This window comes from Furipterus horrens, unplaced genomic scaffold (genome assembly GCF_987537825.1).
Source record: "Furipterus horrens unplaced genomic scaffold, mFurHor1.1.pri manual_scaffold_2, whole genome shotgun sequence".
Taxonomy (NCBI): Eukaryota; Metazoa; Chordata; class Mammalia; order Chiroptera; family Furipteridae; genus Furipterus; species Furipterus horrens.
The window spans coordinates 89,894,395-89,917,535 of record NW_028327172.1 but is presented as its reverse complement, the minus strand read 5'-3'; the positions used below and the strand labels follow the sequence as shown (position 1 = coordinate 89,917,535).

General features: G+C 39.6%; 1 protein-coding gene and 1 pseudogene across 1 annotated transcript in view; one reads left to right on the top strand and one right to left on the bottom strand.

Moving 5' to 3' along the window:
• Positions 1-23,141, bottom strand: part of CBL (Cbl proto-oncogene) — a 137,392-nt gene that overhangs the window by 81,522 nt on the left and 32,729 nt on the right. The window contains exon 2 of the mRNA XM_090266099.1: positions 14,232-14,479. Within this exon, the coding sequence (XP_090122225.1) occupies positions 14,232-14,479 (248 nt within the window). The remainder of the gene's footprint in view (positions 1-14,231; positions 14,480-23,141) is intronic.
• Positions 17,007-22,735, top strand: LOC150019064 (NADH dehydrogenase [ubiquinone] 1 beta subcomplex subunit 1 pseudogene; annotated as a pseudogene).

Below are 23,141 nucleotides of genomic sequence, written 5' to 3'. Positions count from 1 at the left end.
GTTCGATCTTCCAGTCAGGGCACATCAGAGAAGGAAAACTCTGACTCCAAAAAACCTCCGCTGCCTTGCGGCATACCTCTTCTGGGGAAAGGCTAAGGGAGTAAACCCCGACAGAAAATCCGGAGCCGGAGTCCCTAAGGCGGTTTGACGTTGTAGTCAACACCGGCAACTCCTGCGGCGCACCTGAAGCCAAGCTGTATTGACTCCGTCTTTCCCTTGGACCCTTCAGCTGCGAAGAGAGGGGGGGTCTGCTGCATGGGCAACAGCAGACCCTCCATATCACCCTGCCCAGGCTCTGTAGCTTCAGCTTCACTGGAGAGGACACTCCAGCGTCATCGCAAGATGTCGATTCAACACGGGAGGAGACAGATACCGTGTCACTCCCGAGTTGGACTGCACAGCCATTCTCGGCGGTGCAGATAGACTCTTAAGAAGCTACACCATCGTCTCTCGAGACTGACGGCTGCCGACGATACCATCCTTGCATCCCTGGGATGAATCCAACTTGATTGTGGTGTATGATCCTTTTAATGAATTGCTGGATCCAGTCTGCCAATATTTTGTTGAAGATTCTTGCATCTACGTTCATCAGCAATATTGGCCTGTAGCTATATTTCTTTGTTGTGTCTTGACCTGGTTTTGGAATTAGGAAAATACTGGCCTCATAGAAAAAGCTTTTGAGTCTTCCCTCCTCCTGGATTTTTTCAAATAGTTTGATAAGGACAAAAGTTAGTTCTTTTCTAAATGTATTGTAAAATCCACCTGTGAAGCTATCTGGTTCAGAACTTTTGTGTGCTGAGTTTTTTTATTACTGCTTCAATTTCACTAGGTATCAGTTTATTCAGGTTTTCTGTTACTTCTTGATTCAATTTTGGAAGATTATATGTTTCCAGAAATTTGCCCATTTTCCCCAGGTTGACAAATTTCTTGTCTTATAGTTGTTTGTAGTAATTTCTTACAATCCTTTGTATTTCTGTGGTATCGGTCGTGAATTCTCCTCTTTTGTTTCTGATTTTATTTATTTGGGTCTTTTCTCTTTTTATTCTTGATGAGCCTGGTTAAAGACTTGTCAATTTTATCTTTTCAAAGAACCAGCTCCTGGTTTTATCGATCCTTTGAATTGCTCTTTTAGTCTCTATGTTATTTAATTCTGCTCTGATCTTGATTAGTTCCTTCCTTATACTCGCTCTGAGCTTTGTTTACTATTGTTCCTCTAGTTCTTATAGATGTAGGGTTAAGCTATTTATTTGAGATTCTTCTATCCTTTTTAAGCAGGCCTGTATTGCTATCAACTTCCCTATCAGGACTGCCTTTGCTGTGTCCCATAAGTTTGGGGCTGTTGTGTGTTCATTTTCTTTTATTTCCAGAAAGTTTTCGATTTCCTCCTTGATGTCATTGTTAACTCATTCATTACTTAATAGCATGTTGTTCAGTCTTCATAAATCTGTTTTTTTTTTCCTTGAGGTTGGTTTCTAGTTTCAAGCCATTGTGACCTAAGAAAATAATTCATATAATTTCAATTTTCTTGAATTTGTTGAGGCTTGTTTTGTATCCATGTGGTCTATCTTTGAAAATGTTCCATATGCATTTGAAAGGGATGTATATTTTGCTTGTTTGGGGTGAAATGTTCTGTATATATCAATTAAGTTCGTTTGATCTAGTGTTGTTCAATGCCACAATATCCTTGGTGCTTTTTGCTTGGAAGATCTGTTCATTGTTGACAATGGGGCGTTAAAGTCCCCTACTATCAGTGTGTTGCTGTCAATATCCTTCTTTAAGTCCTTCAAGATTTTCCTTATATATTTGGGTGCTCCTATGTTGGGTGCATATGTTTATAAGGGTTATATCTTCTTGATGGATTGTTCCTTTAAGCATTATAAAATGTCCTTGTCTCTTTTTATGATCTTTGTTGTGAAATGTTTTGTCTGATCTAAGTATTGCTACCTCACCTTTTTTTTTCCCATGTCCATTTGCTTGAAATATTTTTTTCCCATCCTTTCACTTTTAGTCTATGTAGATCTTTTGTTCTGAGGTGCGTCTCTTGTAGACATCATATACGTGGGTCATGCTTTCTAATCCATTCAGCTACCCTATGTCTTTTGATTGGTGCATTTAATCCATTTAAATTTAAGGTTATTATTGATAGGTACTTAGCTTAGTCATTGTGATTTTCCCCTTTGCGCCTGTGTTCCTCTCCCCTCTCACCCCCCTTCTTATTAAAGCAGTCCCTTTAACATCTGGCGGAGCTGTATTCTCTTAGCCTTCTTCTGCCTGGGAAACGCCTTATTTCACCTTCCATTTTGAATGAGAGCATTGCTGGGTAGAGTAGTCTTGGTTGTATGCTTTTGTTTTTCATTGCTTGGAATATTTTTTGCCATTCCCTTCTGGCTTGTAGTGTTTCGGTTGAGAAATCTGATGATAGCCTTATCGGAGCTCCCTTACATGTTATTTGCTGTTTCTCACTTGCTGCCTTTAGGATTTTCTGTCTTTGAATTTTGCCATTTTAATTATGATGTGTCTTAGAGTGGGCCTATTTGGGTTCATCTTCACTGGGACCCTCTGTGCTTCCTGGACTTGCGCGACTTTTTCTCTCATCAAGTTAGGGAAGTTTTCTGTCATTACTTTTTCAAACAGGTTTACTATCCCTTGCTCCTCTTCTTCTTCTGGTATCCCTATGATACAGATACAGTAGTCCCTCGTTATATCGCAGTTCACTTATCGCAGCCTCACTGTTATCGCAAGATTTTTTAAAATATTATATTTAATTATTTCTCACAGATTTTTTGCTATATCGTGGAATTTTATGGTACTGTATACGTATGTTGCTAAAGTTACGTACATTTAAGATTGTGGAATAAATGGAAGGTTCCTACTTCACGGGGTGGTCTACAACGTAATACCAACGATAAGTAAGGGAAAATTTTATTATGTCTCCTGTTGTCCTGCAGTTCTCTTAAATGCTCTTCATTCTTTTTTAATCTTTTTCCGTTTTGTTGCACTGTCTGGGAATATTTTCTACATTGTCCTCTAGGTAATTGATCTGATCTTCTTTCTCTGGACTGCTTTTGATTCCTTCTACCATGTTCTTCAATTCAGAAATTGTAGTCTTCATTTCCTCCTGGCTCTTATTGATAGTTTCTTTGTCCTTTTTTAATGCTGGTATAGTTCTCAGTAAGTTCCTTGAAGCTTCCCTTGAGTTCTTTGAGTTTGCTGAGCTCATTGAGTTTCCCTATAATCATTATTTTGAATTATATGTCTGATAGTTTGCTTACCTCTATTTGATTGGGGATTGCTCCTTGCCTTTTGATGGGGGGTTGTTGTTTTATTTTGTCTCCACATTTTTTGGTAACTCTTCTTGTTTGTTTCTGCTTCTTAGATTGATCTGCTTTGACTTCCGGTCTTAGTGTCATGACTTTCTGTGGTAGGAGACCTGTGGGATTCAGTGGTGCAGTCTCCTTGATCTCCTGAGCTTGATGCTCTTGGGATGCCCTTTATGCCATTTATTTGGACTGTCTGATTGTACTTGGGTTTTGGTTGTTGTTGTGTTGCTCTTTGGTCAGTCCTTTTCTTCAGCTAGCCTACTGAGTCACTCCTCCCACCACGTCTTGCATACTGTTGTACAGGTGAACTTTCTTTAATTCCTCTATCTGTCCCTGGTGGCGTCAGATCTTGGCCTAGGCAGCCTGTTCGAGACTACCAGCAATCTACTACCTTTGTCCTTCTCCTTTAGTTGCTACTCTATTCAATCTCAACAGTCAGGCTTAAGCACCGAGTATGGGGCAGATTAATTCCTGTGGGCCAGACTATTGCTTCCCCTCAGGCTGACACCACCTGGAGGGAAGTCATCTGCCTACAGTATGGGGAAGGCGTCAGCAATTGGGACCCAGTTGGCTGCTCTATCAGTTCTCTCAAAGCCACTGCCCCAAATTCTCCTTAAGTGTCTCTAGTTCACTCTGCCTTTCCTCTGCTGGAGCCCAGTGTATGTGGGTCCCAATATATTTTCATACGTGGTCCCTTTAAGAGCTCTTTGTCTCCAGTTGTTTCTTTCAGGACAGCAAAAAAAAAAAAAAAAAAAAAAAAAAAACCCACCATTTTTCGCTTTTCACAGCTGGATGCTATTTTATTTTCCGCTCTGTTGCTGTAGGCCAGGAAGCCCAACTGTGGGTTCAGACCCCGCCCTTTTCAGGAGGAACTCCCGGCTGCTGAGATGTTTCTCCGTCCCTTCAGCTGCCACCTGTGGGAGCCCAGCCAGTCCTCTTGCATCTCCACACTTCCTACCATTCATGTTGAGATGAAGCGGCCTCTTCTGTCTGTCTGTAGTTATAAGGCTTCTCTCCAGCTAGTGTTCAGTTGGTTATTCCAGATGATTTCTCCACAATTAACTTGTAATTCCAGATTGGTCCTGGGAGGAGGTTAGTGTAGCTTCCATTTACTCCTCCACCATCTTGGATCTCCCCATTTTTGCAGAATTTTTCATCATCCCAAAAAGAATTAGCAATAACTACTTATTCTTTCTATGCTCAACTCCCCACCCTACACACCTGTTCCAGTAAACTCTATTGTGCTTTCTATCTCTGTGAATTAGCCTATTTTAGATATCACATGTAAGTGAAAACATACAAATAATTTGTTCTATTGTTTCTGGCTTATTCCACTTAGCATAATATTTTTAAGATTCATAAATGCGGGAGCATGTATGAGAATCTTTCATTTTTATACCTAATATTCCACTGTACGTATAGACCATAATTTGTTTATACATTCATATTAGGAGGAACACCTGAATGGTTTCTACCTTTTGGCTTTGGCTATTGCAAATGCTGCTATAAACAGGTGTGTACAAAATACCTGTTCAAGTCTCTGCTTTCTGTTCTCTTAGATAAACTCCTAGGAGAACTGTAAGATCATATAACAATTCGATTTTCAACTTTTTGAGGAACCACCAAAGTGTTCTACACAATGAATGCACCCTTTTAAACCACCACCAGCAATGCACATGGGTTCTAATATCTCTAACATCTTTGTCAACACTTCTTAAGTTTCCTTTTTTGATAATGGGTGTGAAGTGATATCTCCTTGTTTTGATTTGCATTTCTCTAATGGCTAATGCTATTCAGCATCTTTTCACATGCTTATTGGCTAATGCATATCTTCTATGGAGAAAGGTCTATTTGTATCTTTTGTTTCTCTTGATTTTGAGTTGTAGCACCTGTCTATTCAGGATTTTAATTCCTTACCAGATATGTGATTTGCAAATATTTTCTCCCAGTTTAAGGGTTGTGTTTTCAATTTTTTCTTAGTGTCCTTTGATGCATAGTTTTAAATTTTGATGAAGTCCAAATGATTTTTTTTATTTTCTATGATTTGGTATCATACTCAAGAAATCATGCCCAATCTGATTCATGAAGATTTTCACTTATTTACGTCTAAGAATTTAATATTTTAGCTCTTAAATTTAAGTCTTTGATCATTTTCAGTTAATTTTTATATATGCTGTACATAGGGTCCAAATTCACTCTTTTGTATGTGGATGGATATACAGTCTTCCTAGCACCATATGCTGAAAAGACTGTCTTTTCCCCTTTGAATGAACTTGGCATTAATCGATCATATGTATGAGGGTTTATTTCTGGGCTCTCTATTCTATTTCATTGGTCTACATGTCTGTCCTTATGCCAGTACCATACCATCTTGATTAGTGTGGCTTTGTAGTAAAGCTCTGAAATCAAGAAAAATGAGTTCTCCAACTTTATTCTTTTTCAAGATTGTTCTTACTATTCAAGGTTCCTTGAGATTCTTTAAGAATTGTAGTATCAGCTTGTCAATTTCTGCAGAAAAGGGAAGCTATAATTTTGATAGGAATTGCATTCAACTTGTAGATCAACTTGGAGAGTATTGCCATCTTAACAATACTGTCTTTCAATCTATGAACATGAGATATATCTATATATTTTAAGTATGTTTTATTAATTATGCTGTTAGTTTTCCTAATTTCTTTCCCCTCTGTTCCCCTCCACCCAGTGACCCCCTCTCCCTCCACTCCCCCCACCTTAGTCTATGCCCTTTGGTTGTGCATATAGTTCTTCTCAACATCTTCCTATCTACTCCACTCCCTCCTACTATGCTTCTTAATTCCTGCATCATCTCCCTCCCATTCCCCTTTTCCCCCTCCCCGCTGACCTCCCCCCTATATGTTCCCCATACCTATAATTCTTTTCCCACTCTCATTGCCTTGTTTGCTTTGTTTTGATTCCCTAACCTCTGTTGCTGGTTGTTGTGATACAGTTTTCATTTTAATGTTCATAGTTTTGATCATCCTTCTTCTAAACAAGTTCCTTTAACATCTCATATAACAGTGGTTTGGATCTGATGAACACCTTCAGTTTTACTTTGTCCTGGAAGCACTTTCTCTGCCCTTCTATTCTGAATGACAGCTTCGCTGGATAGAGTAATTGTGGCTGTAGGTTTTTGCTTTTCATTACTTTGAATATTTCTTGCCAGTCCCTTCTTGCCTGCAGAGTCTCCTTTGAGAAATCAGCCGATAGTCAAATTGGGACTCCTCTTTACATAATTCTCTTCTTCTCTCTTGCTGCTTTTAAGATTCTCTCTTTATCCTTAATTTTTGACATTTTGATTATAATGTGTCTTGGTGTGGTTCCCCTTGGGTCCAGTTTATTTGGAACTCTGTGTGCTTACTGGACCTGTAAGTCTATTTCCTTCCCCAAGTTAGGGAAATTCTACTTGTTTTTTCACATAATTTTCCAATTTCTAGTTCTTCTTCACTTTCTGGCAACCCTATAATTCGGATGTTCGCTCTCTTAGTTTGTCCCAGAGGTTTCTGAGCTTCTCCTCATTTTCCTCACTTTTTGTTTCCTCTTTCTGCACTGGTTGACTGTTCGTTCCTTCCCTGTGTTCTGATTTGTTGATTTGATCCCTGGTTTTCCTTCCCTTACCATTTGTTTCGTATGTGTTTTCGTTTATTGCTGCAGGACTAGCCTTCATTCCTTCCCCATCTTGATTAAGTCCTGCTGTTATTTCTGTAAACTGCCTTGTAACTATAGCTCTGAACTGAGCCTCAAAAAGGTTACCTATCTGTTCATCCATTAATTCATGTATTTGCTTTCTGGTCAGCTGGGTGACTGGGATCTCTACCATTATCCCTGCCATCCTGGCAGTTTTCTGCTTCCTGGGCGGGGCTGTCACACCTCCTACGCTATAGGGGATGGAGCCCCGTGCACTCGTCACTACCAGGCGACCCTTCTCACCACACTGTGGCACTTTGTGTGGGGGCGGGGGTCCAAGATGGATTCTTGCCGTTCTCTCTCCATTGAGAGACCAGGAGCCTCCTCATCCGTCCCCATGCCCTCCGGGCCTCACTGTCCGAGGCAATGGGGGTCTGCCTTCCCCGGCGTTGGAATCGCAGCTAGGATGCTCCAAGCGCTTCTCGCCTCCCCTTAAATACAGGCATCTGTGCTTACCACAGTCCCACCGCCTGTCGCTGCATCTGCCGCCGCCAGCACAGCTTGATCTCTCTGCCCTGGCTTCACTCCTCCTACCCACCTGGACGAGCACCACTTCTTTATAACTTCATACGTTGGACTTCCACGTAGCTTTATTTTCTGGAACTTCTGGTTATTTCTGGTTTTGTGGTAGTTGTAGTCCTTCTTAGTTGTAGAAGGAGACGAAGAGTGTCAGTCTAGCCCTACATCTTGGCCGGAAGTCTGATATCTTTCCATTTATTTATGTCTTCTGTAACTTTTTTTCAGCAGCATTTTGTAGTTTTCAGTGTACTGGGTTGGCCAAAAAGTTCTTTTGCTTTTTTCCATAAGATGGATTTAATAGCAGTTAGCTGGTTTGTTAAGATTATATTGTGACAGCTGTCATATCAGCATACATTTTTTAAAAAGCTTATCAAAATGACATTTTGCATAGCCATTTTAATATTGAAAATGAAAGAAAACACGCAACATTTTTGGCATATTGTATTATTTCAAGTAAGGTAAAAATGCAACTGAAGTGCAAAAAAAGATTTGTGCAGTGTATGGAGAAGGTGCTATGACTGATTGAACATGTCAAAACTGGTTTGTGAAGGTCTGTGCTGAAGGTTTCTTGGTGGATGATGCTCCACAGTCCAGTAAACCAGTTGAAGTTCATAGGGATCAAACTGACACATTAATTGAGAATGGTGAACGTTAATACCACTCAGGAGATAGCTGACATACTCAAAATATCCAAATCAATAAAGTCACTGGTGAAAATAAAAATGTTTGTTGTTTATTTTATAAAAAAAATAAACTAAATGAACGTTTTGGCCAACCCAGTACAAGTGTTTTGCCTCCTTGGTTAAATTTATTCCTAACTATTTTATCCTGTCTGATGGTATTATAAATGGAATTGTGTTTAATTTCATTTTTGGATAGTTTGTTACAGATGTGTAGAATAGTTGATTTTTATATATTGATCTTGAATCCTGCAGCTTTGCAGAACTCACTTATTGGTTCTAGTAGTTTTTTAGTGGATTCCTTAGGATTTTCTACAAATAAGATCATGTCATGTGCAAAGAGAAATACTTCTACTTCTTCCTTTGCTCTGTGGACCCATTTCTTTCTTTATCTTGCCTAATTCCTCTGGCTAGAACCTCATATGTTGAATAGAACCTTGTTGAATAGCAGTGGAGAGAGCAGACATTCTTGTGTTGTTCCTGATATTAGGGGGAAAGCTTTCAGTCTTTCACCATTGAGTGTGATGTTAGCTATAGGACTTTATATATGACATGGAACACCATTTTAAAAAATTCTCACCCAAGGATACTTTTCGAAATTGATTTTAGAGGAATGGGAGGAGGAACGTCAATTTGAGAGAGAAACATCAATCAGTTGCCTCCCACAGGCACCCTGACCAGGGATCAAACCCACAACCTAGGTATGTGCACCAACTGGGAACCGAACCTGCAATCTTTTGGTGTACGGGACAATGCTCCCCAAAACTGAACCACCTGGCCAAGGTGGAACATCTTTTAACTTAAAAGAATATGACTAATAGGACTTCCAGTCGGATGGAGGCATAGGCAGACACACTTTGCCTCCTCACGCAATCATAGAAAGAATTACAACCAGATCTCAAAAATTAATAACACCCATAACTGTTAGAAAATCGAGCTGTATAGAAGTCCAATAATGAAGGATTTAAAGAAGACACATTCATCCAGGAGAGGCGGAGTCATGCAGATAGGCAGAGAGGCAGCATGACGCGGAAAGGCAATGGCAGCAGAACAGATTGGAGAGATACCTTAGGAGTAAGTGATCCCAGCCCCAAGCCAGACTGCACAGCCCAGGGTTCCAGCACTGGGAAGACAGACGCCCCCCTGTCCCATTACCTCTGGCTGTAAAAACCTGGGGGGATTGGGGCAGCAGAAGAAACTGCTGGACTTTTGCCGCTTAAAGGGCAAGCACAGTGTTAGAATGTACACAAATCCACCCATTCTGGAATTCACCACCCAGGAAGCAGCTGGAAGGGTGCTAGTTGCACATGGGAAGGGGGTAAAGTGACTCAAAATGGGGCAAGCGCCAGGCACCCTGCCAGAAGCTAACAGTGGCATTCTCCCCTACCTGAGCCCTTGAGACACAGCCACAAAGCTGTGAAGTGGCTTGCCTGGCCCTGGCAATTACCTAAGGCTCAACCCTATACAATTTACAGGTACCTTTTCTACATAGGCCACACTACTAAGAGAGTAAAAGCAGCTCTACCTAATACACAGAAACAAATACAGGGAAGCTGCTAAATTGGGGAGACAAAGAAATTTGACTCAAATCAAAGAACAGAACAAAACACCAGAAAAAGAACTAAGCAAAACAGAGATAGCCAACTTATCAGATACAGAGCTGAAAACACTGGTTATCAGGATGCTCAGAGAACTCCTTGAGCACAGCAAAAATATAAGGGGAAGAAATGAAGGTTATACTAAGTGAAATAGTAAAATGAAGGTTACACTAATTGAAATAAAGAATAATCCACAGAAAACAAAGGGAAGAAAGCCACAATTCAAACCAATGATTTGTAACTTGAGGAAGAAATAAACATTCAACCAGAACAAAAAGAAAAAACAAGAATTCAAAATGATCATGGCATAATCTTCTTGACCTTGGATTAGGCAATGGTTTCTTAGCTATGACATCAAAAGCACAAATAACCAAAGAAAAATTACTGGACTTAACCAAAATTCAAAAATTTTGTGCTTCAAATGATACTATCAAGAAAGTGAAAGGAAGACCCACAGAATGGCAGTAAAGTTTTTAAAATCATTTATCCTATAAGAGTCTAGTATCCAGAATATGTAAAGCACCTTTACAGCTCAACAATAAAAAGACAAATAATCCAATTCAAAAATGAAAAAAGGATTTGAATTTACATTTCTCCAAAGAAGATATTTCATGGCCAATAAACACATGAAAGAATGCTCACATTAGGAAAAGGAAACCCACAATGAGATTAACCACTTCATATCTAGTAAGGCGGCTATAATAAAGAAAAGATAAACAATAGCAGTTTTGGGGAGACATTGGAACCCTCATACATTGCTTGCAGCTGCTAGGGAAAATAATCTGGGGTTCCTCGAAAAGGTAAACATTAAATTACCATGATTCAGCAATTTCACTCCTAGGTACATACCTAAGAGAACTGAAAACAGAGCCACACAAAACATGTACACAAATGTTCATAGAAGCATTATTCATAATAGTCAACAGTAGAAACAACCCAAACGTCTATATTCAAAATGTGGTCTATAACCATACAATGAAATATCATTTAGCCATAAAAAGGAATGAGGTACTAATCATGCTGTTTATAACATAAATGGATTTTGAACACATGCAAAAGAAAGAAGCCAGACCAAGAAGGCTCTATTTATATGGTTCTACTTGTATGAAATTTTTAGAACAGGCAAATCAAGAGAAACAGAACGTATATATTAGTGACTGCCAAGGGCTTGACAGGGGACAGGAATGGGGAATGGGGAATGGGGACTGACTGTTAATGAATACAGGTTCTCTTTTTGAAGTGATGAAAATATTCTGGAATTAGACAGCACTGATGGTTGCACTATCTTGTCAATACACTAAAAGCCAGTGCATTGTATACTTTAAAGGGGTAAATTTTATGGAATGTGAACTATATCTCAAATTTCAAGAACTCAATAAGGAAAAAAGCCTCTAAGCAACCAAAACACAGATCACAAAGATCATAGAGTAAAACCATGTATTTTCCTTTATTTAAAAAAAACCTAGGCCATTGCTGGTGTGGCTCAGTGGATTGAGCGCCAGCCTGTGAACCAAAAGGCTAGATTCCTGGCCAGGCCATGTGCCTGGGTTGCAGGCCAGGCCCCCAGTTGGGAACATGTGAGAGGCAACCAATCAATGTATCTATCACACATTGATGTTTCACTCCCTTTTTCTCCCTCCCTTCACCTCTCTCTAAAAGTAAATAATCTTTTTTTTTAAAATCTGATTCTCACCTGAAATTTCTTTATTCTCACTTTACATATAATTTGTCTGAATCTGGATGTGTACATTCAAAGCCCATTGTGAATTAAAAGTTTCATATTAGAGGAAATAAAATCGATACAGACAAGCAATATTGACAGTAACACTTTAAGAAAGGCAAAAGAACTTACAAGCATAGTATAAAGCCATTTAGTAAGGGCAAATTGGTCTTCCTTAGTTTCTGGCAGTATCACAGATACACAGCCAGATACAATAATCTATGTTTATATTAATGAAAATAATGGTGATGATTAAGATAATAAGAGCTAATCCATTTCTCATTTTTAATGTATTTATTACTTAGTTCTAAGTACTAAACATTTAGTTATTCATTTAATAATTTCCAACAACCCTACAAGGAAAGTACTATTATTATTTCATTTTACAGATGAGGAAACTGATCACATAGCTAAGTAAGTGTAAAAGTTAAGATTCAAACTCTGGCAATAGGCTTCAGAGTCCATCCTCTTAACCAGTACACTATACTGCCTCTAAGTGATGAACTACCAGTCATGAAAAAAATGTTAAACAATGTTCAGTAATGTTCCAAGACCAGAAGGTCTATAATTCTTATTTCATTATAAAAATGCTCTTTTAGAAAAACTGTTCTATGGCAGCCTATTACTATTGGAGAAGGTCTAGAGGTCCTTTACAATCTCACTGCAATCTGTATTTACAGCTTATCTATCTCCCCCCATTATAGCCAAACCAGATTGCTCATGTTCCTTAAACATATGGACCCTGCTTTTCATGCCACTGTGTTAAAAGCCTTTTCTTCACTCTTCTACCTAGAAAATTCCTACCCTTCAAAATCTAGCTCAAATAACTTTCTCTGTGCCACCTTCCCTGATGCCACTAAGAAAAACTGTTCCCACAGCATTTTGTACATATCTCTATTAAAGCATTTATCACATTACATCATAATTGAATGCTGAACTCTTCTTTTCACCTCCTAGAATTTAAACAGAACCTAGTTCATTGTAGATGATAAGTTTTCAAAGTTCTTATACCTAATAAACTAAAATTACTTTGTTTAAACTCAACAACACAAATGACTAGTTAGCTAAGGTCCATAAAGTCAAGGTTTTAACAAAAGTCATGAAATCAAAATAATTAAAAAGGAATGAAGTTCATTTTCATATAAACTAGAAGTTACAAAGGTTCTTACATGTTAAATTTCGTCACCAGAAATCTTTTTAAGAAGAAAAAGACTGATATCTTGGACCAAACCTGAGTAATTTGTGGCAGTAAAAGTAATATGAATAATGATCTGAATAAAATGTTAAGTGAGATACAAGGGTTCCCAGAATTTAAAACAACAGAGTGAAAGGAGTGGTAGGCTACAAGGATACCATTTAGTAAGTTTTTGCTCGAGTAATGCATGCCAAATTAATGCCCTCAGAAATTACTGTCGCCCTAATTGAAGTCACTCCTCAAGAGTAATTTATTCTCCTAGAAGCTATTGAATTTAATTTTTTACTTATTTTAAATGAGTAAATATTTACTTCCCAGTGGATAAAACCAAATACAACTATACCCATATATACAATCAACCTATTTCTCTCCTAGTATGTTAACTTACAACACCAAGCTAATAACATAGGATAGCAAATATAGCTTTTAGCATTTAAAAAGTACAAAAGAACATAGTGATCCCTCAAATATTTATTGAATTAATTGCATTTGCCAATATCTATTCTATTTGAAAAGTTAGTTTACCTATAAAATAAATGTCATTTCACTATGTTTTATTTTAAAAAGTTATTTAAACTATTGGCTTAATTTTTATTATCCCATTGTTGCAGGAAGACAGATCTCTGGGTAGGGGCATTCTCATGCCCCTCCACCCAGGTGGCATCCCATGACTCAGGAGATGATAAGCAACTCTTGTCTCCGCCTTCAGCTTTAGGCTGTCGAGGCCACTGAGTCGTGGAATCCTGGGTAAAACAGGTTCTGTTGTGTACTCCATCTGCTTCCTTGTTAATGAAGTCTTAAAACAGAGCTGGCCTTGAGGATTAGTGTGTCTGCCTTGCTTCCTTGATAGGTAGGTGCTAGCTAAACCAGGAGTTACCCTGGCTGTATTTTACATATTGATGACACTAAGAATTCTTACACTTGTAAAATTCTTCTATTGTTGGCTGGAATGTCACACCCCCTGTTCTGGTAGCTTTTGAAATCCTAATAAAAAGAGGATGAGGCTTCCCGCTTTCCGCTGATGATCAGAGCACAGACCTCCATTCGTTACTGGCCAATAATCCTGCCTGCCAGATTTATTTCAGCGTCCGAGAAAATAATCAACACTACATCCCATACTTATAGTTTACCTAATATGCTACAGCTCTGGCAAAATCTGGTCTTCTGTTATTTACTCCCAACCACAGCTTAACCACAACCTCTTTCAAACTCTCACCAATTCACAAATTTCCATGATCTTCAGGGTCTACCTGAAGGACCTACTGCCTCCAACTCATCTTCCTCACTAAAAGTCACTGACTTTTCATAGATAAACCTAATGAAGTTAGAGATGGTTCACTATCTGCAAAAGTAACCTTTTATATAAAGCACACCTTTAAATCAAATGTAAACTTTGCATTCTTGTTGACATAAAATTAAAACCAACTCAAATTTCTATGTGTTACCCATTCAAGCAGTCACAGACCTGAATAAATATTGTGTAGTATTCTCCATTACCTAGGCTGAGAATTTTCCTCATACATTCTTTCTTTCCCCTCCTTGAAGAGGCTTATGGTCTGCTTAGTTTTCTTCATCAAGTTCTCCATGAACACCCTAAAATATTCATTTTCTCCAAGTGTCTCCATCTTCCCCTCATATCTTGACAAGATACTGCGAAGATGCTGGTAGGTATCTGGCAGCAGGTCTAAGATATAAGGTGGGCTATTCTTTAGCGCCAGCTTTGGGTTCTGACACAACCGCACCACCTGAAACAAATGGAAAAGAAGGGCTATTACTTGGAAAATCTTAAGGACAATTTCCTTAAGTTTAAAAAGTTATAAAATATGTGCTTTTGCAGAAGTGTGAAAAATGGAGAATAATATAAGAAATGATCTACTTCTAGTCAAGACAGAGGCATGGTAAACACAGCTCGCCTCCTCGCACAACCACAACAAAGATTACAACTAAACTACGAAACAACTATTACACAGAATCATTACAAAATCAAGTTGTATGGAAGTCCAACAGCCAAGGCATTAAAGAAGTCACATTCATCCAGACGGGTAAGAGGGGTGGAGACATGGAATGGACAGTACCATACCCACATGTGGTGGATAAAAATCGGGAGGGATACCTTGAGAGCGAGGGATCCCAGCACTACACCATACCACCCAGCCCAAAGTTCCAGTGCCAGGAAGATAAGTCTCCATAACTTCTGGCTGTAAAAACCAGTGGGGGTTGGGGTGGAGGAAGAACCTGCAGGATTCTCAGGCAACTCCTCTTAAAGGGCCCACAACGAAGTTAGGACTTACACAAACTCACTCCCTCTGGGCTCCAGCACAAGGGTAGCAGCTGGAAGGGCACCAGTGGCATATGGGGAGAAACTAACGTTTCTGGCATTAGAGCAAGTGCTGGGGACAGCTTCCTCCTGGATAAAACTTCAGAGGCCATGCAGCAGCCATTATCACTTTTCTGACCCCTCCTCCACAAAAAGCCACACAGCAGTGTGATTACCTAAGGCTCTGCCCCACCCATCTTACGGGTGCGTTTTTCTACAACACGCAAAGCTGCCAAGACAGGGAGTCAAAGCAGCTCTACCTAATACACAGAAACAAAGACAGGGAGGCCGCCAAGAGGAGACAAAGAAATATGGCTCAAATCAAAGAATGGAACAAAATTCCAGAGAAAGAACTAAACAAAATGGGGATAAGCAATCTATCAGATGCAGAGTTCAAAACACTGGTTATTAGCATGCTCAAGCAACTCAATAGGTACTTCAACAGCATAAAAAGGACCCAGGCAGAACTGAAGGATACACTAAGTGAAATAAAGGAAAATTTACAGGGAATCAACAATGGAGTGGCTGAAGCTGAGAATCAGATCAATGATTTGGAACATAAAGAAGAATAAAACATTCAATGAGAAAACCAAGAAGAAAAAAGAATCCAAGAAAACGAGAATAGGGTAAGCAGCCTCTGGAACAATTCAAGCAATCCAACATTTGTATCACAGGGGTGCCTGAAGGAGAAAAGGAAGAGCAAAAAATGGGAAATTTATTTGAAAAAATAATGAAAGGAAACTTCCCTAATTTGATGAAGGAAGTAGACATACACTCCAGGAAGCACAGAGAGTCCCAAACAAGATGGACGCAAAGAGGACCATACCAAGATATATCATATTTAAAGTGCCAAAGGTTAAAGATAAAGAGAGAATCTTAAAAGCAACAAAAGAAAAGCAGATAGTTACCTACAAAGGAGTTCCCATACGACTGTCAGCTGCTTTCTCAAAAGGAACTTTGCAGGCTAGAAGGCACTGACAAGAAGTATTCAAAGTGATGAAAAGCAAGGACCTAGAGCCAAGATTGCTCTACCCAGTAAAGACATCATTTAGAATGGAAGGGCAGATAAAGTGCTTCGCAGACAAGGGAAAGCTAAAAAAATGCATCATCACCAAGCCATTATTATATGAAATGTTAAAGGGACTTAAGAAAAAAAAAAGAAAGTCAAAACTATGAGCACTTAATTGGCAATCAATTCACAACCACCAACAACTGAATCTAAAAAACAAACTAGGCAAGCAAGGAGAACAGAAAGAATCATAGATATGGAGAATATTAGGAGGGTTATCAGCTGGGAGGGGGAAGAGGGAGAATGGGGCATAAGATGCAAAGATTAAGAGGTACAAATTGGTACGTACAGAACAGACAGGGTGATGTTAAGAACAGTATAGGAAACGGAGAAGCCAAACAACTTATATGCATGACCCATGAACATGAACTGGGGCTGGGGAGGGCGGGCTGCTGGAGGGAAGGGGGTATACGGGGTAGCAGGGGGGAAAGGGGGAAAAAATGGGACAACTATAGTAGCATAATCAATAAAATGTATTTTAAAAAGAAAGAAATGGCTTATACAGTAACCTCTCTGCCCACAGGCAATCATTTTACATTTTTAGTGGTCTCCTTAAAGGGTGGATTCTTTAAACAATATGGGAGGCTAATGATTCAAACACATAAATAGACTAAACAATTGAAGCAAGAAGGCATGGCATGGGGAGATATCCACACAAATGCCTAAAAAATAGTAGATGAAATATGGCAAGCTCCTGAGGGAGAAAAACATCAATGTGTGAGATAAGCATTGATTGATTACCTCTCCCACTCCCCTATCTGGGGGCCTGGCCTGCAACTCAGGCATATGCCCTGACCAAGATCCAATCAGCCACTTTTCCATTTGCCATAGGACACCCAACCCACTGAGCAACACCAGTCAGGACAAGTTTCTTTTAAATAAATGCATGGCTTACTCCACGACAGAACAAGAAAATTCTCAAGGGCGGAAACAAGAAGACGGATGCCCTAAGAGGTAAATCTCAGTGATGGAAGCATTGACTTTTTTTATTTTTTTAATTATTTGTTTATTTTTTTTTTATTTCTAGAGAGAGGAGAAAGGAGAAAGAGGGAGAGAAACATCACTGTGTGGTTGCCTCTCACTCGCGCCCCCAACTGGGGACCTGATGTGCAACCTAGTCATGTACCCTGACTGGGAATCGAAGCAGGGACACTTGGCTCGCAGGCCGACGCTCAATCCACTGAGTCACAGCAGCCAGGGTGAGGCATTGACTTTTAACAACCAGTAGGGGACAGGAGCAGAGATGCCTTGAACAAAGCAAACATGCAGTTGATGGAGACACCTTTTCTTCTCATATAAATGCAGGACTGTTAGAATTTGCCTGATAATTCTTTTACCACACTTTACTTTCAACTTTTCTGAACTCTTATGTTTTATTTTTATCAATATTTTATTTATTTGCTTTTAGAGAAGACGGAAAGGGAGGGAGACAGAAAGGGAGAGAAACATCAATGTGCAGGGGGAAACACTGATGGGCTGACTCTCACGTGCCCCAACCCAGAAACTGGCCTGCAACCCAGGCATGTGTCCTGACTGGTAATCAAACCAGTGACCTTTGGGTTCACAAGTCAGCACTCATTCCCTGAGCCACACCAGCCAGGGCTGAGTTCTTATGTTTTAAATGGGTGTCTTTTAAAGAACATATAGCTAGATTTTTTAAATCCAATGTAAATATCTTAGTATTTTAACTGTGAGTTTAGTCAATTTTGTATTTGTTATAATGACTGACACTTTGCATTTATTCCATCTTAGTGCCTTCCATTATACATAGATTTTTTTGTATCTGGAAAAGACAAATAAATTAAGGAAGCAGAAAAGTCTAGAAACAGATCTACATGGACCCTTGACAAATCATGAAGGAATTATTTTTTCCAAATATAGCGGTGGAACAATTGTGGATACATCTAGGGAAAAAAACAAATCAAACTAAACCCTCAATTTACACTATACTACATACAAAAAGAAAAAGCTAGATGGGTTATAGACCTAATGTGAAAGGCAGATCTATAAAACCTTAGAATATAATGAGAAAATTATCTTTCATGACTTCGCAATAGAGAAAATTTTCTTAAAGAAGAGCATAAAAAGCATTAATCTGGCTTCCAGTCAAGATGGCAGCTGTAGGTAAATGAGGTTCTCCAAACGTCCCACAACCTCCTCAAAATTACAACTTAATTACAAAACCACCATCTAGCTGAACAGAGGTCCTACAACTAAGGCATAATGAAGAAACGACATCAAGACTGGTAGGAGGGGAGGAGACATGAAACTGGGTAGTCCCACACCCATGTGTGTCAGTTAAATATTAAAAGGAGTATCTTGGCTTTGGAGGTCCCCACTGAGGAATAAAGGAACCCAATGCCATAACAGCACCCCCCACCCCCAGCCCAGGGGTCCAGAACAGGAAAGAGAAGTCTCCATAACTTCTGGCTGTAAAAGCCAACAAGAATAGTGGTTGAGCAATACAAAGGGCCCCTGGAATACTAGGCTTTCTTTTCTTTTTCACCACAGTAAATTTATTTTATTTTTAGTTTTAAGTATATTTTTATTGATTATGCTATTAAGAGTTTTCCATTTTTTTCCCCTTTGCCCCCCTCAGCCTGGTACCTCCTTTCGCTCCAGCAATCCACTTCCCTCCCTTAGTTCAGGTCCTTGGATTATGTATATAAGCTCTTTGGCTTCTCCATTTCCTGTACTATTCTAAACCAATGATGTTCAAAGGCTTCTTGCAATGTTAGTTTCTTAACCAATGATATCCAAAAGTCTCCCGTAATACTGGGCAAAGCATTGCCACACCTTGCTCATCATCAGAAATGTATGACTGGTAATAGCAATGCTACCTTGCTTGTCCTCAGGAATAACTAATAAAGGGCATGAAATTAAAAGTTACACAGTTACCTTTCCTTCTCTTATTTTTTTTTTTTTAGTATATTTTATTGATTATGCTGTTACAGTTGCCCCAATTTCTTTTCCCTTTAGTCCCATCTACCAAGTACCCCCTTCCCTCCAGCAATTCCATCCCCCTTAGTTCATGTCCATAGGTTGTGCATATAAGTTCTTTGGCTTCACCCTCTCCTATATTATTTTTAACTCCCCATCTATTTTGTGCCTACCAATTATGCTTCTTAATCCCTGCACCATTTCTCCCCCTTCCATCTCCCAGCTGATAATCCTCCAAATGATCCCGAGACCTATGATTCTGTTCCTGTTCTAGTTGTTTGTTTTTAATTTTTAAGATTCTGTCGTTGATAGTTCTGTTCGTTGTCTTAATGTTCATAGTATTGATCCTGTTTTTCTTAAATAAGTCTCTTTAACATTTCATATAGTAATGGCTTGGTGATAATGAACTCCTTTAGCTTTTACCCTGTCTGGGGAGCACTTTTATCTTGCCCTTCTATTATTCTAAATAATAGCTTTGCTGGATAGAGTACCTTGGTTGTAGGTCCTTGCCTTTCACCACTTTGAATACTTCTTGCGAGTCCCTTCTTGCCTGTAAAGCTTCTTTTGAGAAATCAGCTGATAATCTTATAGGAACCCCTTTGTAGGTAACTCTCTTCTCTTGTTGCTTTTAAGCTTCTCTCTTTATCTTTAACCTTTGGCATTTTAATTATGATGTGTCTTGGAGTGGGATTCTTTGTTTCCATCTTGTTTGGGTCTCTGTGCTTCCTGTACTTGTATGTCTATTTCCTTCACCAAATTTGGGAAGTTTTCCATGAAATACGCTTTCAATTTCTTGCTCTTACTGTTCTCCTTCTGGCACCCTTATGATTAGGATGTTGGCACATTTAGAGTTGTTCCAGAGGCTCCTAAACCTCTCGTGTTTTTTTTTTTTTCAGTTCTTGCTTCTTCATTCTGTACTGGTTGACAGTTTATTTCTTATGTTCCAAATAGTTGATTTGAACTCCAGCTTCCTTCCCTTCACCACTGGTTTCATGTGGATTTTTCTTCATTTCACTTAGTATATAGCCTTCACTTCTCTTATGCATGTCATACTCAATCATGTCTGTCAAGTCTGTGAACATCTTTATCAGCAGTGTTTTGAACTCTGTGTCTGTTAGGTTGGCTATCTCCTCGCCCCTTAGTTCTCCCACAGGAGTCTTGATCTGCTCCCTTTTTTTGTGTCATACTGCTCTGTCTCCTCAACTTGACAAGCTCCTGTCTTTGCCTCTGTGTCTTTAAGGTAGAGCTGTCGCACCTGTTATATTGTAAGGGGCAAAGCCTTAGGTATTTTATCAGTACTGGGCAACCCGTTTCACCACCTTGTGGTGCTTTATGTGGGTGAGGGGTCTGAGAGGGAACAATGCCACTTGCTCAGCATTTGCCCCTTTTCCTGTCACTTTACCCTTACTCACTTCCCGTGTGCTACTGGCGCCCCCTCTAGCAATTGCCCTGGTGATGGTTACCAGAGTGGGTGGGTTTGCAGATATTCTAGGATGGGGGGACCTTTAAACAGACCCTCCTGAGAAACGGGCAGTTTCTTCTGCCACCACACCCGCCACTGGTGTCCACAGCCAGAAGCAATGAGGCTTTATGTTCCCTGGCACTGGAACCGTGAGGTGCACAGTCTGGCCTTGGACTGGGATCGCTCCCCAGGTTTCCCTCCTGGCTTTTATATGTGACTGCTCTTTCTGACAGCTGGCTGCAGCCACTGCTTTGCTGCCACTGCCACTACCAGAGCCACCACACCCCGTCCTTTCTGCCCCAGCTCCTCTCTTCCTATCTGTGATTATCTGGTAGTTCTGGTGGTTTTTTGTTTTCAGGTAGTTGTAATCCTTCTTATGGTTATGGAAGCAGGCAAAGCGTATCTACCTACACCTCCATCTCAGCTGGAAGTTCCAGGCTTTCTTCTTAAAGGACCCATGCAAGGACTTACTCGAATTCACTCGCTCTATGCTATAGTGCTGGGGCAGCAGCTCAAAGGGCACTTATTATTTCTCGCAGATTTTTCATTATATCGCGGGATTTTGCGGTACTGTATATGTATGTTGTTAAAGTTATGTAGGTTTAAGAGTATAGAATATGTTTAAGATCATAAGTAGTGTTTATAAAAGTGTGGAAAAGGTTAATAAGGGAGTGGGAAAGGTTAATAAAGGACTCGAAACAGTTTATAAGTATGTGGGAAAGGTTTATAAAGCCTTAAAATATATATCAATACTAAAATAAATGTAAGGTTCCTACTTCACGGATTTTCACCTATTGCGGGGGGCGGGGGGGGGGTCTAGGACGTAATACCCGCGATAAGTGAGGGAATACTGTACATACAAATAGCCTGTCTTGGCTAATGCTGTGGATGTTCCTAAAACCCCTCAGACAAGCAGCATTTTCCCTTGGTGTGCCCCATGGCAGTACTAGCGGCAGCAACCTTGGTTCACAGCTTGGCCTCTCCCAGACACCTCCACACCCAGCACAAGTAGCATGCAAAATGCCTTGTGGCTCATGCCCGTTGGCCCTGGGCCTGCACCTCGTGGGAGGCCCCACAGCCAGTGCACATGGTGGACAGCTTCAGACCACAAGATACACAAAAGCACCACACAATCAATCTCCTCCAAATGGAACACATTCAAGGGGCAGACTCAGTGGGTACCAGAGACCCACTGAACCTAGTCCCCTGTACAGTAGATTCTCCACAGTGGTCATGGTCAGTCTCCACAGCATTACAGCCTGTGGGAATCTAAACTGCTAAAACCAACTTAGAAAACAGTTCAGCACTATATTGTCAGGTTAAAGGTAAGTGTACTCAAGCCCTGGCCAGGTAGCTCAGTCGACTAGAGCATCACCCCAATACACAAAGGTTGCGGGTTTGATCCCCGGTCAAGGCACATACAAAAAGCAACCAATGAATGCATAACTATATGGAACAAGAAATTGATGTTTCTCTCTCTCTCTCTAAAATGAACAAATTTAAAAAAAAATTTTAAGGTTCATATGAAGATTCATGCCCTGAAAAGTCTATTAGAATACACAAAGTATTTAATAACTAAAAATTGTAAACACAGGTGTCCATTAACAGTACAGTGGGCAAGCTGTGGCATATTTATGAGCAACAACAATAAACTACACTTAAGTCACATGCAAATGCTCCTCTCAAGCAAAGATATTGATCTCAAAACAAACAAAATACATATAGTACAATTACATGTATAGACTATATTACTTTTCAAAAGCTATCCTTATATTGTGTAAGTGTGCATACAAAGTTGGTAAAAGTAGTGGGAAAAAAAAATTTATATATAGATGATAGAACTGTCCATGAAGAAAATCTAAGAGAACTGAGAAAGCAAAAAACAATAAAACAGTGTAATAGGTGAATGGATTCAAAATTGCTACACCAACACACAACATTCATATTTTATAAATAATTTAAAACTATGATTTTAATAGTTACCATTTAAAATGGCATAAATAGGGGTCATTTCTAGCACCGAGACTGTGGCACTCAGGATAAATTTAATTCAGAATGTGCGGGACCACTGGATACATATACTTGTCCCTATGGGATTTGTCATTTGATGTTATTTAGACAGAATGAATAATGAAAAGCTAACTGCCTTCAAGAACAAGGGTTTGTTATTTAAAAGGAACTTGAGACCCAATGAAGAAGTGCCCTGGAAGTAAAGGTTGTAGCTGAATTACAGAATGTTCACGTTTTAAATAATGAGAAAAATAAAAATATGTAATTTGAAGAAAATAAAAATAAAATGGCATAAATAAAATAATAAAGTTCCTAGGATTACATGTAATAAAAGATGTATAAGACTTTCATAAAGAAAATTATAAGACCTCTGGCCAAGATGGAGGCCTAGATAGACACGCTGGGTCTCCCTCCACAACTAAGAAGAAATACAACCACCTTAAAACTGGAGACAACCAGAAGTTTCAGAAAATCGAGCTGCATGAAAGTCCAACAAATAAAGATATGAAGAAGAAATACAATTCCAGACAGGTAGGAAGGACGGAGCCCGGGCGGAGAGGACAAGGTGTGGTGGCAGCGGCAGCGAGGGCAGTGGCAGGCTGGCAGGAA